The sequence below is a fragment of the Alternaria atra genome (assembly GCF_907166805.1).
Source record: "Alternaria atra isolate CS162 genome assembly, contig: 21, whole genome shotgun sequence".
Taxonomy (NCBI): domain Eukaryota; kingdom Fungi; phylum Ascomycota; class Dothideomycetes; order Pleosporales; family Pleosporaceae; genus Alternaria; species Alternaria atra.
Window position 1 is genome coordinate 4,636,558 of NW_025091319.1, and position 15,861 is coordinate 4,652,418.

At 50.2% G+C, this 15,861-nt stretch overlaps 4 protein-coding genes across 4 annotated transcripts; 3 read left to right on the forward strand and 1 right to left on the reverse strand.

Annotated features, from left to right (window-relative positions):
- Window positions 1–4,405: 4,405 nt before the first annotated feature.
- On the forward strand, window positions 4,406–7,634 carry ALTATR162_LOCUS1979 (uncharacterized protein; the record flags this gene model as incomplete). Its single annotated transcript, XM_043309581.1, has 12 exons — window positions 4,406–4,487; window positions 4,538–4,679; window positions 4,730–4,758; window positions 4,984–5,008; window positions 5,060–5,176; window positions 5,227–5,234; window positions 6,614–6,628; window positions 6,678–6,776; window positions 6,825–6,922; window positions 6,988–7,243; window positions 7,292–7,490; window positions 7,541–7,634. 12 exons carry the CDS (start codon window positions 4,406–4,408, stop codon window positions 7,632–7,634), a joined length of 1,164 nt encoding a protein of 387 aa, XP_043165516.1.
- Window positions 7,635–8,103: 469 nt separating this feature from the next.
- On the forward strand, window positions 8,104–9,529 carry ALTATR162_LOCUS1980 (uncharacterized protein; the record flags this gene model as incomplete). Its single annotated transcript, XM_043309582.1, has 4 exons — window positions 8,104–8,482; window positions 8,536–8,720; window positions 8,774–9,024; window positions 9,076–9,529. The coding sequence occupies 4 exons, from the start codon at window positions 8,104–8,106 to the stop codon at window positions 9,527–9,529; spliced, it is 1,269 nt and encodes a 422-aa protein (XP_043165517.1).
- A 782-nt stretch (window positions 9,530–10,311) lies between these two features.
- On the forward strand, window positions 10,312–11,139 carry ALTATR162_LOCUS1981 (uncharacterized protein; the record flags this gene model as incomplete). The annotated part of the gene is made up of 2 exons (XM_043309583.1): window positions 10,312–10,468; window positions 10,547–11,139. The coding sequence occupies 2 exons, from the start codon at window positions 10,312–10,314 to the stop codon at window positions 11,137–11,139; spliced, it is 750 nt and encodes a 249-aa protein (XP_043165518.1).
- A 681-nt stretch (window positions 11,140–11,820) lies between these two features.
- ALTATR162_LOCUS1982 (uncharacterized protein) lies at window positions 11,821–14,971 on the reverse strand (the record flags this gene model as incomplete). Its single annotated transcript, XM_043309584.1, has 4 exons — window positions 11,821–13,358; window positions 13,464–13,599; window positions 13,660–13,722; window positions 14,369–14,971. 4 exons carry the CDS (start codon window positions 14,969–14,971, stop codon window positions 11,821–11,823), a joined length of 2,340 nt encoding a protein of 779 aa, XP_043165519.1.
- Between the last annotated feature and the right edge of the window lie 890 nt (window positions 14,972–15,861).

Genomic DNA, 15,861 nt, shown 5'->3' on the forward strand with positions numbered 1-15,861 from the left:
CTTATCGATAGCAACCGGCACTAAGCGGCCGCGCATCGGACCCTTCCTACACAGTTCATGTACGCGCATATTGCTTTCTACTTGTATGAAGGCATGTGTTATCCCCGCTACATCTCCGCCTGTTCCTTCGGAATGGATCTTGTCGATTGCCTCCTCGTATCCTCCTTTTTTGACACGACTATCACCCACCATCCCCCGCTTTCCCTCCATCGGCACCCTTTGTAACGCACATCGTCAAACACGTCGCCATGTATAGCGCCCCTACCGCACGTCCTCCGAATCCAAGATTCGTTTCCAGTACTCCACATAGAAGCAGGCCTCCCAGTTACGTCTTACGCGTCGACGCAGTATCTTCGCCTACTCCTTTCAGCCATTGAGAAAGTCATAACGCGGCTCACCTTCAAACACGATACCTTGGACAATAAAGGGCGTCTGAGCAAAAGCTCCACCGTTCACGTAGAAGGGCCAAAAGGAGTTAGTTACGCACAAAATCAGCTCATACTCGCGCTGTGAACAACGGCGATGGGAACTTTGATGCAAGCGGACAACATTGCGCAGAAGACGCGATGGTGATAGATCCGGTGTCCATGGTACGGTCGTGAGGCTCCCAATACAGTGTAAAGAGGGAAGGTAGGTTGTATGGGCCTGAGATAGGCATAACAATATTTGTTAATCATAGTGCTGTGACGATGGTTAACACTTGAAGAGGCCATGAAAATTCGTAGGCCGGCTTGCAAGACTATAGTATTGACACCTGACTCATCTCGTGGTTTTAAAAGTACTTCACTCAAGCTGTCATTTCTATATAAACCCAAGGATCCGGAGCGTTCATGCATGCGTTGGTTCAATAAAACTACAGCTTTTGAGATGCGCAAACAACAACAATAGCAGTGATGGCAATATCATGATAGACAGAGCCTGTACGAGCTCGGTTCGGTACTGGGATCCCATTCATAGAACCAAATACCTCATGTGTATTGATGACAGCCTTTTATGAACCGTATGCTGACAAAAGTCTCTGGTGGTATGTGGAGCAATTGAGGAATACCCTAGACTGCGAGTCCCAGTACTCAGTTATTCACATCCCCCTTAGCGTTGGTTGCCGCTGCCATGAGCACCATCTTCTGCGCCTGTTACTATTGATGGTACTTCAGCGCCGTTCATGATAGCGCCTAATCACGCATTCCGCTGAGACGTTCGTTGCACACAGCGCTTGCACTTCTCGTCGATCGTAATGCTTCTCGCTTCGTTGATTATACACTCGTTTCCGGAGTGCTTGTGAGTAGTCGTAGATTTGAGGTGCCCACAGTAGAAGTATATGCGATATGTCGTACACATCCTGGGTCAATTTAGTGGATTAAGCAGTTGAGTATATTAGGGAGGTATTCGGTGATAGCTATGCGCAGATAATGTGTGAAGTATGGAAAGCGTTGGCGTGGCAGGTACAAGAGTCCTGTATTGAAAATCTGTCGTGAATGTTTCCAGTCTGATACGTTCTGAGGGTTGCGATTGTAGTGCTTCACATGGTGAAATTAGTGCCATCAACATTTTGTTACTGACACATCTTTTATTAGTGACGTGTTCTTGGCCATCTTCGTGTGTGTATTCAAAATCTACACATCAAGCCATGAGTATCACTCATGTTTTGATCGCAACGCGAGACCGTCGAGCGGTTTGGTTGTCAAACTACATCGTTAGTCATGTGTATTGACCTCGCAGCCAAGTACAATTGTGGTCATGAGGACAGTAGCGATTTCTTCTGCCACAATAATAGGTGCAAGAAGGTTGAAGAAGACAATAGAACATAGCACTACTTGTGCAAAGACTGTTTGGTAAGTCGCCTTCAACGAGAACGCGGCGAAGAAAGGCAGAAGGCTCGAGATGCGAAGAGCGCCCCCAACAAGACGCTCCAGAAACAGAAAACCAATCATGAGAAAGGATCAGAAGTGGTTTTAGCAGATTATTGTATCCACGTATATCTCACTACGACCTTCACTTGCTGGCATAAGGTCGAAACAGTATGAACCTGAGATGCTGCTAAAGACGCCGAAGCTGTGCACCACCATTATGTACAACAGAACCCCCTCTTGAAGAGTGACAAAAATTGTATTGGATGTCAAGTACAGGAAGGGGCTAATCGGAGCGAAGCATGCGCGCGATTGACTAGAGTTCATGCTGTCGAGGCCCAAACAGTGCATGGATGGAGAGGGCAAACAGAGGAGATATGGAATATCTGGGTGGAGCTCGAGCGCCTGAGATGGGAGAGAAATGAGCTGGTGGAAAGACTTAATACGGTCGAGGGCGAGGTCATGGCGGATCTGCGAGAGCTACTACTAGACGATCAACGCCAAAGCGAGGACATCGATACCTAGCTCAACATCCTGGTTGTACAACAGGGTGAGTCTACATAGGGGATGGATGAAAAGAATGCAGTCATGGATATCGCGATCCTACAGCTCGAGGAGGATTTACATACAGCTTTCCTAGAGGACGGTGAATGGGATTCTGAACACAAAATCGATTGCAAGAGAACAGTGTCAAACAGGCTCGATCATCAGATCGAGCCTTGATGATACCACGTATTATCAGTATCAACGGATGAGAGCAACTTGGCAAGACAGCGGGAGCCGACGTTGCCGATACACAAGTTTCCGAAAGTGACGTTCAAGCACGATCACGGGACCAGGTAGCCGCAACCGAGGATAATCGTAGGAACGAAACCGCATTCGTGGCGACTGCCGTGACTCAGCAGGTACCGAAACTAAAGCCGGGAAAGCCACCAAGCCCATACAGCTATCGTCAGCTCCAAGGGTAGATCTAAGTGACTCGCCGGAAAGACCGAATGGGCTTAGAGATGCGATGAAGGAGTTGGTGGATACGACATAGAGACGCGAGAGATAGTGCTACTGAGAAAGGACACTCCTCCCGGCAAGCGGCTGTGGGGATTTATGGAGTTGTGAGGGGAAACGGTCGTCATTGCGATGGAACTGTGAAGTTGTGGGTCATGGACACGACGTGTCGATGAGAAGAGACTCTACAAAGAGACCGGCATTGTGTATGGTGTTGATATAATATCATATTGATGTTCGAAGTGGTCGATCTTTCGTAGGTCTCTAGCTCGTACCCTACCTCCCACCCATGTGGCGGTGGCAGCTTGGCAATAGCCTTTTGTTCCATGGCTCCAGCAGCTTCAGTCACCGAGAATTACCTCGCATAGGTCTATGACTTCGTTTTCTATCGATGCAGAAGACTGGTCACAAGCTGCAGCCACCATGCATTTAAACCGAGCCGGAACAGTCCAGATGCGAGCAGGACCCACTTGAATAGATCCTATTGCGCACGCTTGCGCTGAGGAGTTCTTGAATCTCGACTTGCCTACCGGTTGCACGCATTGGTAGAATGCGATACTATGTCGCTCACAAAAAGGCAAGGAAACCAACATACAACACAAGCAAGCGGTCAAGGGATTCGGGTGAATTCTGAGGTCGCAGGGGCTTTGCTATCCATGCGCATCGGCAGATTATGACGTGTAGTAGAACACAGTCAGCTGGATCTCCTCTGGATGTCTCCGATTACTGTACCAAGATATGCCGAACACCTAGATAATATACGCACAGATGTGCAGCAGATACTATGCACTTGTTCGGGCTGACAGGAGAAGAATCGCTCATGTACATCATGTCCAGAAGAGCCTGTGGGTAAAGTCCTCATACATGGAACACCCGCAATCCGGCCGCAGTCCGCCCTGTCGAAATTGGACAACCTCAAGAAAGATTCCCATAACTGCAATACTTTAGCATAGTCAAGAAGCTTTGCGAAGACAAAAAGAACTGCCGAAACTCGTTGTGAACTGCTAGCAACGCCAAAGTTCTTGTCCCGCTTTGCCAAGCATGGCGTTTCAAAATGACCACAACGAAGACGTCCTCCCGTCGCCTTCGCATGCTCCACGAGTCGACCCATGCCAGCCAAGAAATGGGCCCCGCAACAAACCAACCAAAGAGGAGGCCGTTGGCAATTATGCGGCGTTGTGTAGGGCTCCTGTATCGACTCGGTAAAATTTCCGCACCGACTTCGCACCCTGTTCAATCAAGCCGCCATCTTGAACAGGATAAGAGCGCGGTGGAGCGGACATCGAGCTAGACATGGCGCCGTATTCCTTTCCTCTGTAGGTTGCGAAACAACTGCCGATTCCTTCTTCCTGGCTCTCGACTTGCGCCCCAATACACGGTTGTACGACGTCTGAGCTCATCGGATACCGGGACGCATCGTACGTCCTTATATGGGCTGTGCTCTTCCCCAGATTCCTTTCCCCAGACTTACGGAACGTGTGGGGCCACAACACATCGACGAAGAGATTTCGCCTCGCTGACTCTGAATCTTGACCTCGGAATCCAACTTCGTCGAAATGGCACAGATAGGATTGGCGTCGACGGGGGCACGCCTGAATCGCACGCCTGCTGAGATGGAGAAAGGGGATAACGTTCTCTGTACGTTGATCATCGGTCTTACTTCAGTCATATGTTAACAGGCTTGGTAGTTGAAGAGGCCAATGGAAGTGACCGATCTACTGAGGGCGAGTTCACCTGGACACCTGAGGAAGAGACCAAGGTCCGACGCAAGCTAGACCGAGTGATTGTGCCGCTCACTACCTTCCTTTACTTGCTATGTTTCCTCGATCGGTACGAACAATTTTAATACATTTAGAACCGTTTGCTGACCATCTTCATAGAGTGAACGTTGGAAATGCGCGTATCCAGGGTATGGCGAAGGACTTGGATCTCGACAGGAATTTCCGCTTCAACTGGGTAACTTCGATATTCTACATTGTCTACATGTTTGTCGAAGTACCCAGCAATATCCTCTTGAAGAAACTTGGCCCGAAGTACTACTTGCCGCTTCTTGTATGCGGGTTCGGCTTCGTGTCACTCTGCAGCGCGTTTGTGCATAGCTTCGAGGGATTACTAGCTGCCAGAGCTTTTCTAGGCGTATTTGAAGGTGGTGTAATGCCGTAAGTACTTTCTTGTGTTGCTTCTAGCATTTGCTAACAATCATCACATAGTGGCCTTGCATTCTTCATCACCTGCTTCTACAAGCGCAACGAACTGTTGTTCCGTATCGGTATCTACGTCTCCGCAGCCTCCATGGCTGGAGCCTTTGGTGGACTGCTCGCCACTGTGTAAGTCTGCCGTAGGACTCTGATCATATCGAAGTCTGACCCAGTAACAGTCTCGCTCGTATTCCACCGTGGGGAGCCTCGAGCATGATTATCCATACCTGGCGTAATATCTTCTTCTTTGAAGGACTTTTTACCGTACTTGTCGGTCTTGCAGCCCCCTTCCTCATGCCTCGCAGCCCAGAAGAATGCTGGTTTTTGAACGAACGCGAGCGAATGATTGCTACCCAGCGACTTGTGCTAAAAGGTGGAGCTGATGAGAATGAGAAGACCGAAGTACACCATGTGAAGAGGGCTGTGATGAACATCACAAACTACTTTTGCGCCTTTGGCTTCTTCTTTATCAACATCACTGTACAGGGTATCTCTCTGTTTATGGTAAGCTAGTATCCCTTTATGAAAGTTTCATATACTAACATACATTACTAGCCTACTATTCTTCGCGATCTTGGTTGGACCGCCACGAAGTCGCAACTTTACTCAGTACCCCCCTACGTATGCGCGTGCTTGATCGCTATAGCAGTGGCTTTCGTCTCGGACAAGACCAACCGTCGTGGTATCTACCTCGCCGTTTTTACGCTCCCGGCTATTGCGGGCTTCTGTATCATGCGATGGGCGACCGACCCGAACGTCAGATATGGTGGTATCTTCCTGATCACCATTGGCGCATTCCCAGGTGGTCCTGGCTTCCTCGCATGGGCGGCAAACAATGCAGCGGGTCCTGCTGTCCGCTCAGTTTCGACTGCTTACGTAGTCACACTTGGTACTGCTGGAGGTATCCTTGCGACTTGGTACGTCCCAACACGTAGATGTCACAACTGAGTTATAGGTCTAACATATTGTAGGACGTACACCACCAAAGACGCACCAAAATATCCGACGGGCCACACTATCAACTTGGCCGGTCAGATTTGCGTGTGCATCCTAGCCACTTTCGGTATCTTTTATTGCAAGTGGGAGAACAAGCAGCGCGACCTGGGCAAGCGAGACCACCGTCTGGTTGGTAAAACCGCTGCTCAGATCAAGGACCTCGGATACAGACACCCTGAGTTCCGTTACATGCACTAGATGTGTATGTCTACGATTCGATACGACCTCAACACTTCGTTCGTTTTTACTTTGCTCGATGTTAGCGTAACGGCATGGCTCGTGCCAAATGGGAATTCAACTTTTCCCCTACAGATTGCCTAATAATCCATGGGTATTCGAAATGTCTGCATCATCGCATTGTGATTGTGAACTTAGGTGTTGGATTCGTGATGATTTACAATTTAGTCATGCCCTCGCTCTGTGTCGGTAGATGCTGGACCCTAGCATATGGTTTGTAAGGAGGCCGTCATCTGTTGGCTGTTTCATCGACATTAGTATATAGTAATATATTTATAATCTCCGACAGGCTACGTTGACAACTGTGAAATAGCCAAGCTAATATATTTACAGTTTCAAAGTCAGCTGGTATGTCGTCCCTGGAGCTGTGATGGTGGATCATACATAAGACGTTGAGGTATGAGCAGAACGTTGCTCATATTGCGCAAGATCCGATCGCCCATCATGAAGATACTCACCACCCTCCTAGCTGCCGTTGCTGTGGTAGAGGCACATTGTAAGTCAACACTATCTGGTATTCATTCATACGAGTTTACATGAATAGACACCTTTCCACGTCTCGTTGTAGACGGACAGCCAGAGGATAAAGACTGGTCGTCAACTCGCGAAACTAAGAACGCAAATACCAAGCAAGGCATCGAGGTAACATATGATCATTATGACCTCCCGTTTTTGTCACATGTTCTTGATGCTCACTTTCCATGTAGAATCCCACCGTTGCCGACATCCGCTGCTACACGTCCAAAACCGCGCCAAACGTCAAAACCGTTCCAGCCGGGTCTATGATCCACTACATCTCCACGCAACAAGTTAATCACCCAGGGCCAACACAATATTATCTTGCAAAAGTTCCAGATGGCAAGGATGTAAAGAGCTGGGATGGGAACGGCGCAGTGTGGTTCAAGATCAGCACTACAATGCCAAGCGTGAATGCGCAGAAGCAAATGAGCTGGCCAGGACAAAGTATGTCATGCCTTACCACTCTTGGCATTTACTCATAATGTTTTGTAGACGAGTATGTTACACCAAACACGACAATTCCTGCTACCACACCCTCGGGCGACTACCTGCTTCGCGTTGAACATATTGCACTACACATGGCTATGCAAGCCAATAAAGCGCAGTTTTACTTGGCTTGTTCGCAGATCAAGATTACTGGGGGAGGAAGTGGGATACCGGGACCTCTTGTTGCGTTCCCTGGCGCCTACAAGTGAGTAGGAGTAATGTGTAATGTATGCATGCACTAACACGCGATTGTAGAAGTAACGATCCGGGGATTCTTGTAGATCTGGGTAAGTACACGGCAGCCCCTGAGACGTACCAGCCACCAGGTCCAGCTGTTTGGCGTGGTTGAGCCACAAATGTAGATGTGTCTATGTTTGTTGATCACTGCAATCGTGTTTTACAAGGGAACCGAGAATGTAGATTTGACAGAAATAAATAACGATAGGACTGAGGTTGATGTACATGCGTCATTGGCTCGTGCGGAAAATTGCGGCATCGTGTCGTGCATGGCGGGGCATGGCGGGGCACGAAGTTGGTAAATGAAATCCAGCGCCGAATATTGGCAAGAAGCAATTGAGTCGTGAGATTGAATTGCGCTTGAGATGAGGCCACGCTTCATCGACACAAGCGCATTCGATCTAACTTGTCCGTTGCGCTCTGACTCTAACGGTGCTTCAAGGTGCTGATTGCGACGTCCAACGGCGCAAATCTTTTTATTGGACTCTGTGACTAACTCGGCCAAGTCCGCTTCTCCATGGGCATTTGAAAACCCACCTGCCGCCCCATCCATTCCTTTCTCTTCGTCCCTCGTCCTCACGATGTCCACAACCGTTGTCCTCGGCGCCCAATGGGGCGACGAAGGCAAGGGCAAGCTCGCCGACATCCTCGCCCACGAATCGCAAATCTGCTGCCGCGCCCAGGGTGGTAACAACGCCGGACATACCATTGTCGCGAACGGCGTGACGTACGATTTCCATATCCTCCCCAGTGGTCTTGTAAACCCCGGCTGCATCAATGTCATTGGAAGTGGCTGTGTCGTCCACGTACCGAGTTTCTTCAAGGAGCTCGAGGCGCTGGAGAAACATGGCCTGAAGACCGATGGAAGGATATTCATCTCGGACAGAGCACATGTGGTGTTTGATGTACACCAGAAGGTAGATGGGCTGGAAGAGGTGGAACTGGGTGGTGGCATGATTGGTAAGGAATATACGCGCATGGTATGGGATACAAGTGCTGATTGTGGCATATAGGCACGACCAAGAAGGGTATCGGCCCAACCTACAGTACTAAGATGACCAGGAGTGGTCTCCGCATGTGCGACCTTTTCGACGAGCAAATCTTCGAGACGAAGCTCAGGAGATTAGCTACAGGATTCCAGAAGCGATACGGTGATCTGCTCAAGTACGACGTGGACGAGGAGATTGCGCAGTACAAGGTCAGTCATGGTGGAGTTGAGCTATATAGTGTTAAGACTAACATTGCGAGAAGACTCTGCGCGAGAAGCTTGCTCCCTATGTCGTCGACCAGATCCCACTCCTCGCATCGGCGAAGGAGAAGAACGCTAAGATCCTAGTAGAAGGCGCAAACGCGCTGATGCTGGATATCGACTACGGAACATACCCCTTCGTCACATCATCGAACACTGGTATTGGAGGTGTCATCACAGGTCTCAATTTGGGATGGCGGTCATTGAAGGAGGTCATTGGTGTGGTGAAGGCCTACACCACCCGTGTCGGATCGTGAGTCTGCACTGTACCGAAAGAAGAGAATTGGAGTCTAACATGTGACAGCGGACCCTTCCCCACAGAGCAGCTGAACGAGCTGGGCGAGAAGCTTCAGTCAGTAGGCCACGAGGTCGGCGTCACAACCGGTCGCAAGCGCCGCTGCGGCTGGCTCGACCTCGTCGTTGTTAAGCACTCACACGCCTGCAACGACTACACTGCCATCAACCTCACCAAGCTCGACGTCCTAGACGACTTTGATGAGCTCAAGGTCGCAACATCCTACTCGTACAATGGTGAAGTGCTCGAAGGCTTCCCCGCCAACACCGACATACTTGCCCAAGTCGAAGTACAGTACGACACGCTGCCTGGCTGGAAGAAGCCTACAACTGGTGTAACGAGCTACTACGACCTGCCCGTCCAGGCGAGGAGTTACATTGAGTACATTGAGAAGTTTATCGGAGTAAAGATCAAGTGGATTGGCGTTGGCCCTGCACGAGACCACATGATCGCCCGATCATAGAACTGGCAGTAAGGAGTGTTTCAAGTACCATTCGGCTTGTGCAGACATGATGTTTGCGCCTGAAGCGAAAAGCAATGGACCTGCTGCCGGGAGGTCGAGATATGGAGCATGAGATGGAACGGAGCTTCCAAAACATAGAGCATAGACGAATTTCAGGCACACTTTATCCATGCATGGCTTATTTGAAGGCTGAGTAGCTGTGGGCATTCTGCCGGCACCCGTTCCTCTGGTCACCAACTGCGCAAGCACGTCGCGACTAAGATAACGATACATGCTTAGACTAGCGCGAACATGATGAGAGTCCGCCTCAGTGCAACAGTCGATTGCTCCGATCAAAGATTCAGCGGCTCGTAACACGAGGACGAGGCGACCAGCGAGGTCATGTTAGTAATCCCGGCTACCGCATGAACACGGGCCCTCAGGCAGCCAAATCAGTGGCTCCCGCTCAGGTGAGTTGTGCCGGGATGCCGCCCTGGCGTTAAACCCGACGCTTGACTAAGTCTTGGTGAACGTCATGAACGACATCTGGAGCTGTCACTTCGGCTACTCGGAATTAGGCCCTTGGCTGCGAAACACATACCAAGTTCCCGCAGCTTGCGCAGGTCCAAGAAGACAGGACAATAAACAAGCAGCGCGTGCTCTTTCTTTTTTCGAATCATCAAGCGACGACTCCATCACATCACAACACACCAACAACAACAACAACAACAACAACAACAACAACAACAATAACAACAACAACAACAACAACAACAACAACACCGACGCGGATCACGACAAACATGCTCACCAAGACCATTCTGGGCGCTACTGCGCTGCTTGCGGGTGTTGCGACGGCGGAAACGGCACCTGGGTTTCCCATTCAGGTTTCCCAGAACTTGACGGTCACGTATGGGAATAATACCGTGTCGCCTGGTGGAGAGCTGATTCCTCGTCCTGGTATGTTGCATGCTCCATCGTCGCGGCGTAGTCGAGTCGAACTAAACCACTGCAACGCCAACTAACACCGACTACCAGAAACCGCACAACGCCCTACCATCTCTTCTTCAGTATGGTTCAGCGACGAGCGAGGCCCCGGCCAATGCGTCCTCCTCATGGTTGACCTCGACGTACCCCGTAACAACTCGCGTGTCCAACTAATCCATTGGATCGCCGCAAATGTCACACGCTCCGTTCCCCTCTCGGCCAACACAACAGAGTCGCCGCTCGTAATCCCTTCAGATAACCCTGTTCCCTATCTCCAGCCCTCACCTCCTGTCGGCGATATCCCACACAGCTACACGTTCATCCTGATGCAACAGCCACGCAACTTCAGCATACCCTCCATGTACGACGACTTGGCGGATAACAGGGTGGGTTTCAACGTCAGCCAGTTTGCGGCCGATGCGAACCTCACAGGTGGAGTAGCGGCGAGCTGGATTACGGTACAGAACCTTACCGAGACGCCGACAAACACAAGCTTCCCACCCCCGAGGCCGAGTCCAATGGGAGATGGTTCGGACACCGGTAGTCCGGCTTCAGGTGATGCGAGTGGCATGACTGGCGGCAGAACCTTCTGGACGGCGATTAGCACTACAGCGATGGCTGTTGTGTTTGCTATCGCTTTGTAAAGAGGATATCGAAAGAAGAGGATAACAAGACATGGTTGATACATGAGAATAATACGACAGTCTCACGAGGCAACGATACTTGAATACATATACGGATCATATTTGCACACCAGAGTACAACTAGACATTGTTGGACAATAGTCGGCTCTACTAGACTAACTGTAATACTAGGCAGCAAGTAGCTGACCTACAAGACTCCTGTCTACGTCCGTTTGGATTTAGATTGCTGTGCTATCGCGCTCACACAAAAGGGCGCAAGACTGACGTATCGTTCCCTCTCCGTTGCGTCAAAGCGCGAATCTGCTAACTGTTTCTCAATACTACGACCTACGCTTCTAATCTCAGTCTTTATTTCAATGGTGAAGGAATGATACGTGGTACGTTACAACGGCTCCTTGATACTTGGGTAGCAAGACATTGGTCTCTATCCAAGACAATACGAAGCCGCTGACAGGAAAATGTCGCGTACAATCTGTTTGCGAGACCATCTTTCGTGTGTCCTGCTACATGTTTGATTGGAATGTCAAGTCATTAAGCCAGTAATGTATGTAAAAGCATATTTGAGAAGAATGTTATTGTCATTATTCGTACAAAGAAAAGAGAACCGTACCTGATGCCATATCCCGTATCTAAGCCTTTTCGAAACACCATCCATTAGTTACCAACCCCTTGATCCACCATTTACTCTGCACTAGCATTCGTCCTGGCCGCCGCCTCAGCAACTGCCTTGAGCGCAGCCGGTGCATCATCCCACGGCATGACCAACTCGACAAACCGCATCTTTTGAGTCTCGCCACTTGAGAACTCTTCGTCTTGGAATAGCTTCTCAACCTCCTCCTTTGTCTCGACCCGGTATGTGAGGACGCTGCCTTCCTCGGCGCCGAAGACACGGGGAATGTCCTTGTACTTCCATTCCTGCACGTCGTTGTAAGAGTCTTCCCACCCATGGATGAGCCGCTCAATTGTGTAACCCTTGTTGCAGATTACAAAGATGATGGGAGCCAGCTTGTTGCGGATCATGGTTGAGACCTCTTGTGCGGTGAGTTGGAAGGAGCCGTCACCTGTGAAGAGGATAGTGCGCTTGATGTTTGATTCTTTAGCGGCGAGGGCAGCACCTTGGCAGGATCCAGTTGCGTATCCGATGGAGCCCCAGAGGACTTGTGAGATGGCGTTGACGCCTGTTGGGAAGCGAGTTTCCCAGACACCGAAGTTTGAGGTGCCAGTCTCGGTGATGAGAATGTCATCTTTCTTTAGCCATTGGCCAAGCTTTGGCCAGAACCAGGCATGCTTGATGACTGGTTCGGTAGATGCGGTCTCCTTCTCTGGAACATTGTTGTTTGGGTTGGGACCGGATTCGATGTTGAGCTTTCCAAGCTTCGCTGTGACTTTGGAAAGAACGCCATTCATCCTTACACCGGGGTACTCTGAGTATCGTACTTTGCATCCGTAGCTGTGCAGATCGATGGTGGTCAGCTGCGACATGCGGATGGTGAAGCCTGCAGTGTTGAAGTCGGATTTGATAGCACCAATGCTGAGAACAAGATCCGACGACTCGACGCGTTCGCGTACACCGGCGTTTGAACCGTCTCCGGCGTATACACCACCATAGTTGGGTAGGGTCTCATCCACTGCGCCCTTTCCCATTGGCGCAACAAACGTAGGGATGCCCGATTTCTTGATGAGATCATGAGTCTCCTTTAACGCTCGGTGGCGGATAGCGCATGCATCCACAAGAATGACAGGGTTCTTCGCTGCGTGTAGATACTTTAATACCACATCTACAACATAGTCTTCGGCTTCTTGGTCGTTCTGTGGGTATTCCAGATCCAGTGGTGTGTTGAGGCGATCGCCATCGACTTTCTTCGTCACCATGTCGCTAGGCAAGGAGATGTAGACGGGCCTCGACTGCAGGTAACATTCCCGAATGGCGTTGTCGATCAGCATGGCCGCTTCGTGTTGGCTGTTAAGCATCGAAACAGCACATGAGATCTCCTTGGACATTCTCGAGAAAACGGTAAAGTCGCCATTTCCAAGAGTGTGGTGCAACAGCGCTCCATTCTTCTGGGACGTAGTAGAAGGGTAGCCGACGATATGAACTATTGGTACATATTCGGAGTAGGCACCAGCGATCGCATTGACTGCAGAGAGTTCTCCGACTCCAAACGTCGTGACAAGGGCAGAGATACCCTTGACTCTTGCGTAGCCATCTGCCGCGTAGCCTATAGTAGTTGTCAGTATATATAGCATGAGGCGGGCGGATCGACTTCGGTCGCTCCCGCAAGCGAGCCGCTGGTAGCTCGAACGCAAGGATGAGCTTCACGTACCAGCATTGAGCTCATTGCAGTTGCCGACCCATTTCAAGCCGGCCTTTGGGATGTAGTCGAGTGCGACAAGGTTGTAGTCTCCTGGGACACCATGCACTGACTCGACTCCAACCTGTTGTAGACGGCGGAAGAGGTACTGTGTCGCGATGAATCAGTTAGCACAATCTCACATGCGTTTAGACTCCACACAACTCACCTCTGCAACGTCAATTGGGTTTTTGATATCCTGGGAGCGTAGATCCTGTGCCATGTTGCCGAGCTGTCAGAAAAGTGAAGCTTTGATGCTAAAGAAGTAGTTTGTTAGGTGTGATGGTGGCTGTTGGGTGGAGCTACCTTTTAAGGGTCCACGAAGTTGATAGCAATGAGGTCATGTCCGGTCTTTACCGGCCAGCGCTATTGTTGGGCGCGTCTCGTGCGAGTACATCGGGTGGACGTGGGATGCTGCACGATAGTAACGCGACGTGCTGCACACACGCTGTTTGTCAGCCCAGGTGGCGTGAGCTATGAAACTTGCAGTGTGGTCTCGTTACCAAATGCGCGCACTTGCTGCTCGAGGCTTCGTGCAGTCCACGCTCACAAAGTTCTTCACAATAATACTATCGTCACAATATGAAAACATCTCGTATCAAGCATGAGATGGATGGTCTGAATGAGATCAAGACATGTCAAAGTGGGGCGCTGCGTGGGTCATTCGTGGCTGAGGGGACCACTGCATCAAGATATACTTAGTCAATATGCCTCATCACCTGTCCGTCTACAGTAGAATCCTGACATCGATCCAGTCTGAGTTTTGCTAATCATACATCAAAATATGAATTTCACGACCCGGCCCCCCGCAGCCTATCTGCCGTCATTATCTGAACTCTCTCTACTAACTCGTCGTTTAACGGCGTTCTCACACCCACTTCCCTTCCACGTCTCGCCCAATACCCATTGATGTACCTGATTTCCGTCTCTCTCCTATTCCTCATGTCCCATACCATGCTCACCGTTGTTGCTCTATTCCTCTCAATAATGTCCATTACCGTGCCGTGCAAGGCTTTGGCCGAAAACCTCTCCTTTACAGCCTCTACGCCTTGTAGCTCGGGCAAAGCGAGGATGACAGATGAGATCTCCTGCATGAGTCTCATGTTGGTTTCTGGGATGCTGAGGATGTAGGCAGTCACGGCGTCTTCGAGAGCACAGATAGGGTTGCTGAGCGCGTTGCAAGCAAGCTTTTCTAGTTGGACCTGTAGTATAGTGGGCCATGGATAAGCCTGACAATTCAGACGAGGCGCAAGAGGTAGGATGTCTAATAGCCGCGAAAGCGGTTGAGCTATATCGCCATCTTCTCGAGGAACTGGTCCTACTGATGTTGCTGCAGGCCCAGTGTGGGTGACATAAAAGGGTCGGTTCAGAGTGATGCCGTGCGATATTACACCGGTAACGTAGTTTGGTCGCGTATGCGGGTCAGCCCAGAGGAATGTGTTGGCGTCTTCGATCATGCCCGCGCCATTTTGTAGAAACATGACGTTCGACGCGCGTGAAAGTCGGGGTAGAAGAGGTCGTAGGGCTGCAACAGTCTGCGTAGACTTGACGCACACGATGAGGTCGCTGATTCTCTCATCGATTAGATCTCCTACTGGCTGTAGTACCTCAGCACTCTTAAATATGGAGGAGTCCTGCATCAAGTGCCAGTTTTTACCATGCAACACCTCCAAGTCATAGCCTGTTTGAGCTATCTGCTGGCCTTGGTGCGTCTTTAAAAGAATCTTCTTCCCATTTTGCCCATACTCTTCCACAAGAGAGGGACGATGGAGTAGTAGATTTACTGCTGGCCTTGGGCGTGTCTCGGCAAGCGAATGTGCTGTGAAAGCGCCGACACTTCCTAGGCCCAGGACATGGATGCGTGGGGTGGCTTTGGTGCTTGAAATGCTGCGATGTTGCACAGGTTTCCTGGGAGCCAGTCGTGCGCACTCAGATGCACCAGCTGGGAGATGGCAAACTTGACTATACCAGGGACGAAGAACTTGCCCCGCTCGAGGTACTGTCATAGCAAGACTAAGACGCCGAAATATTGCCATCTTGAAACATGCCAATTAGTGAAGATTTTCCAGAACAACACGTCCAGCTCTTGATATTGGTCGTGATGCTGATGGATGTACATTGTGCGCTTTGCGGCCTAGGTTGGAGGGCTGGCCCTGTCCACTAGCCGCTTGCCCCACCAGAACATGCTACAAGAAGGGGACATTGAATCTGAAGAAATTTACCGAGACGCTTAGAGCGGTAAGATGAAGTTGTGTGAGTATGACGGACATGTCGAGAGGAGCTGAAGATTGAAATTGGATATTACGTTGATACGAGCAAAGGTGGCTATTGGGAGTAGATGGTCGTACGGGCACTCCGATAGCATGCTCCG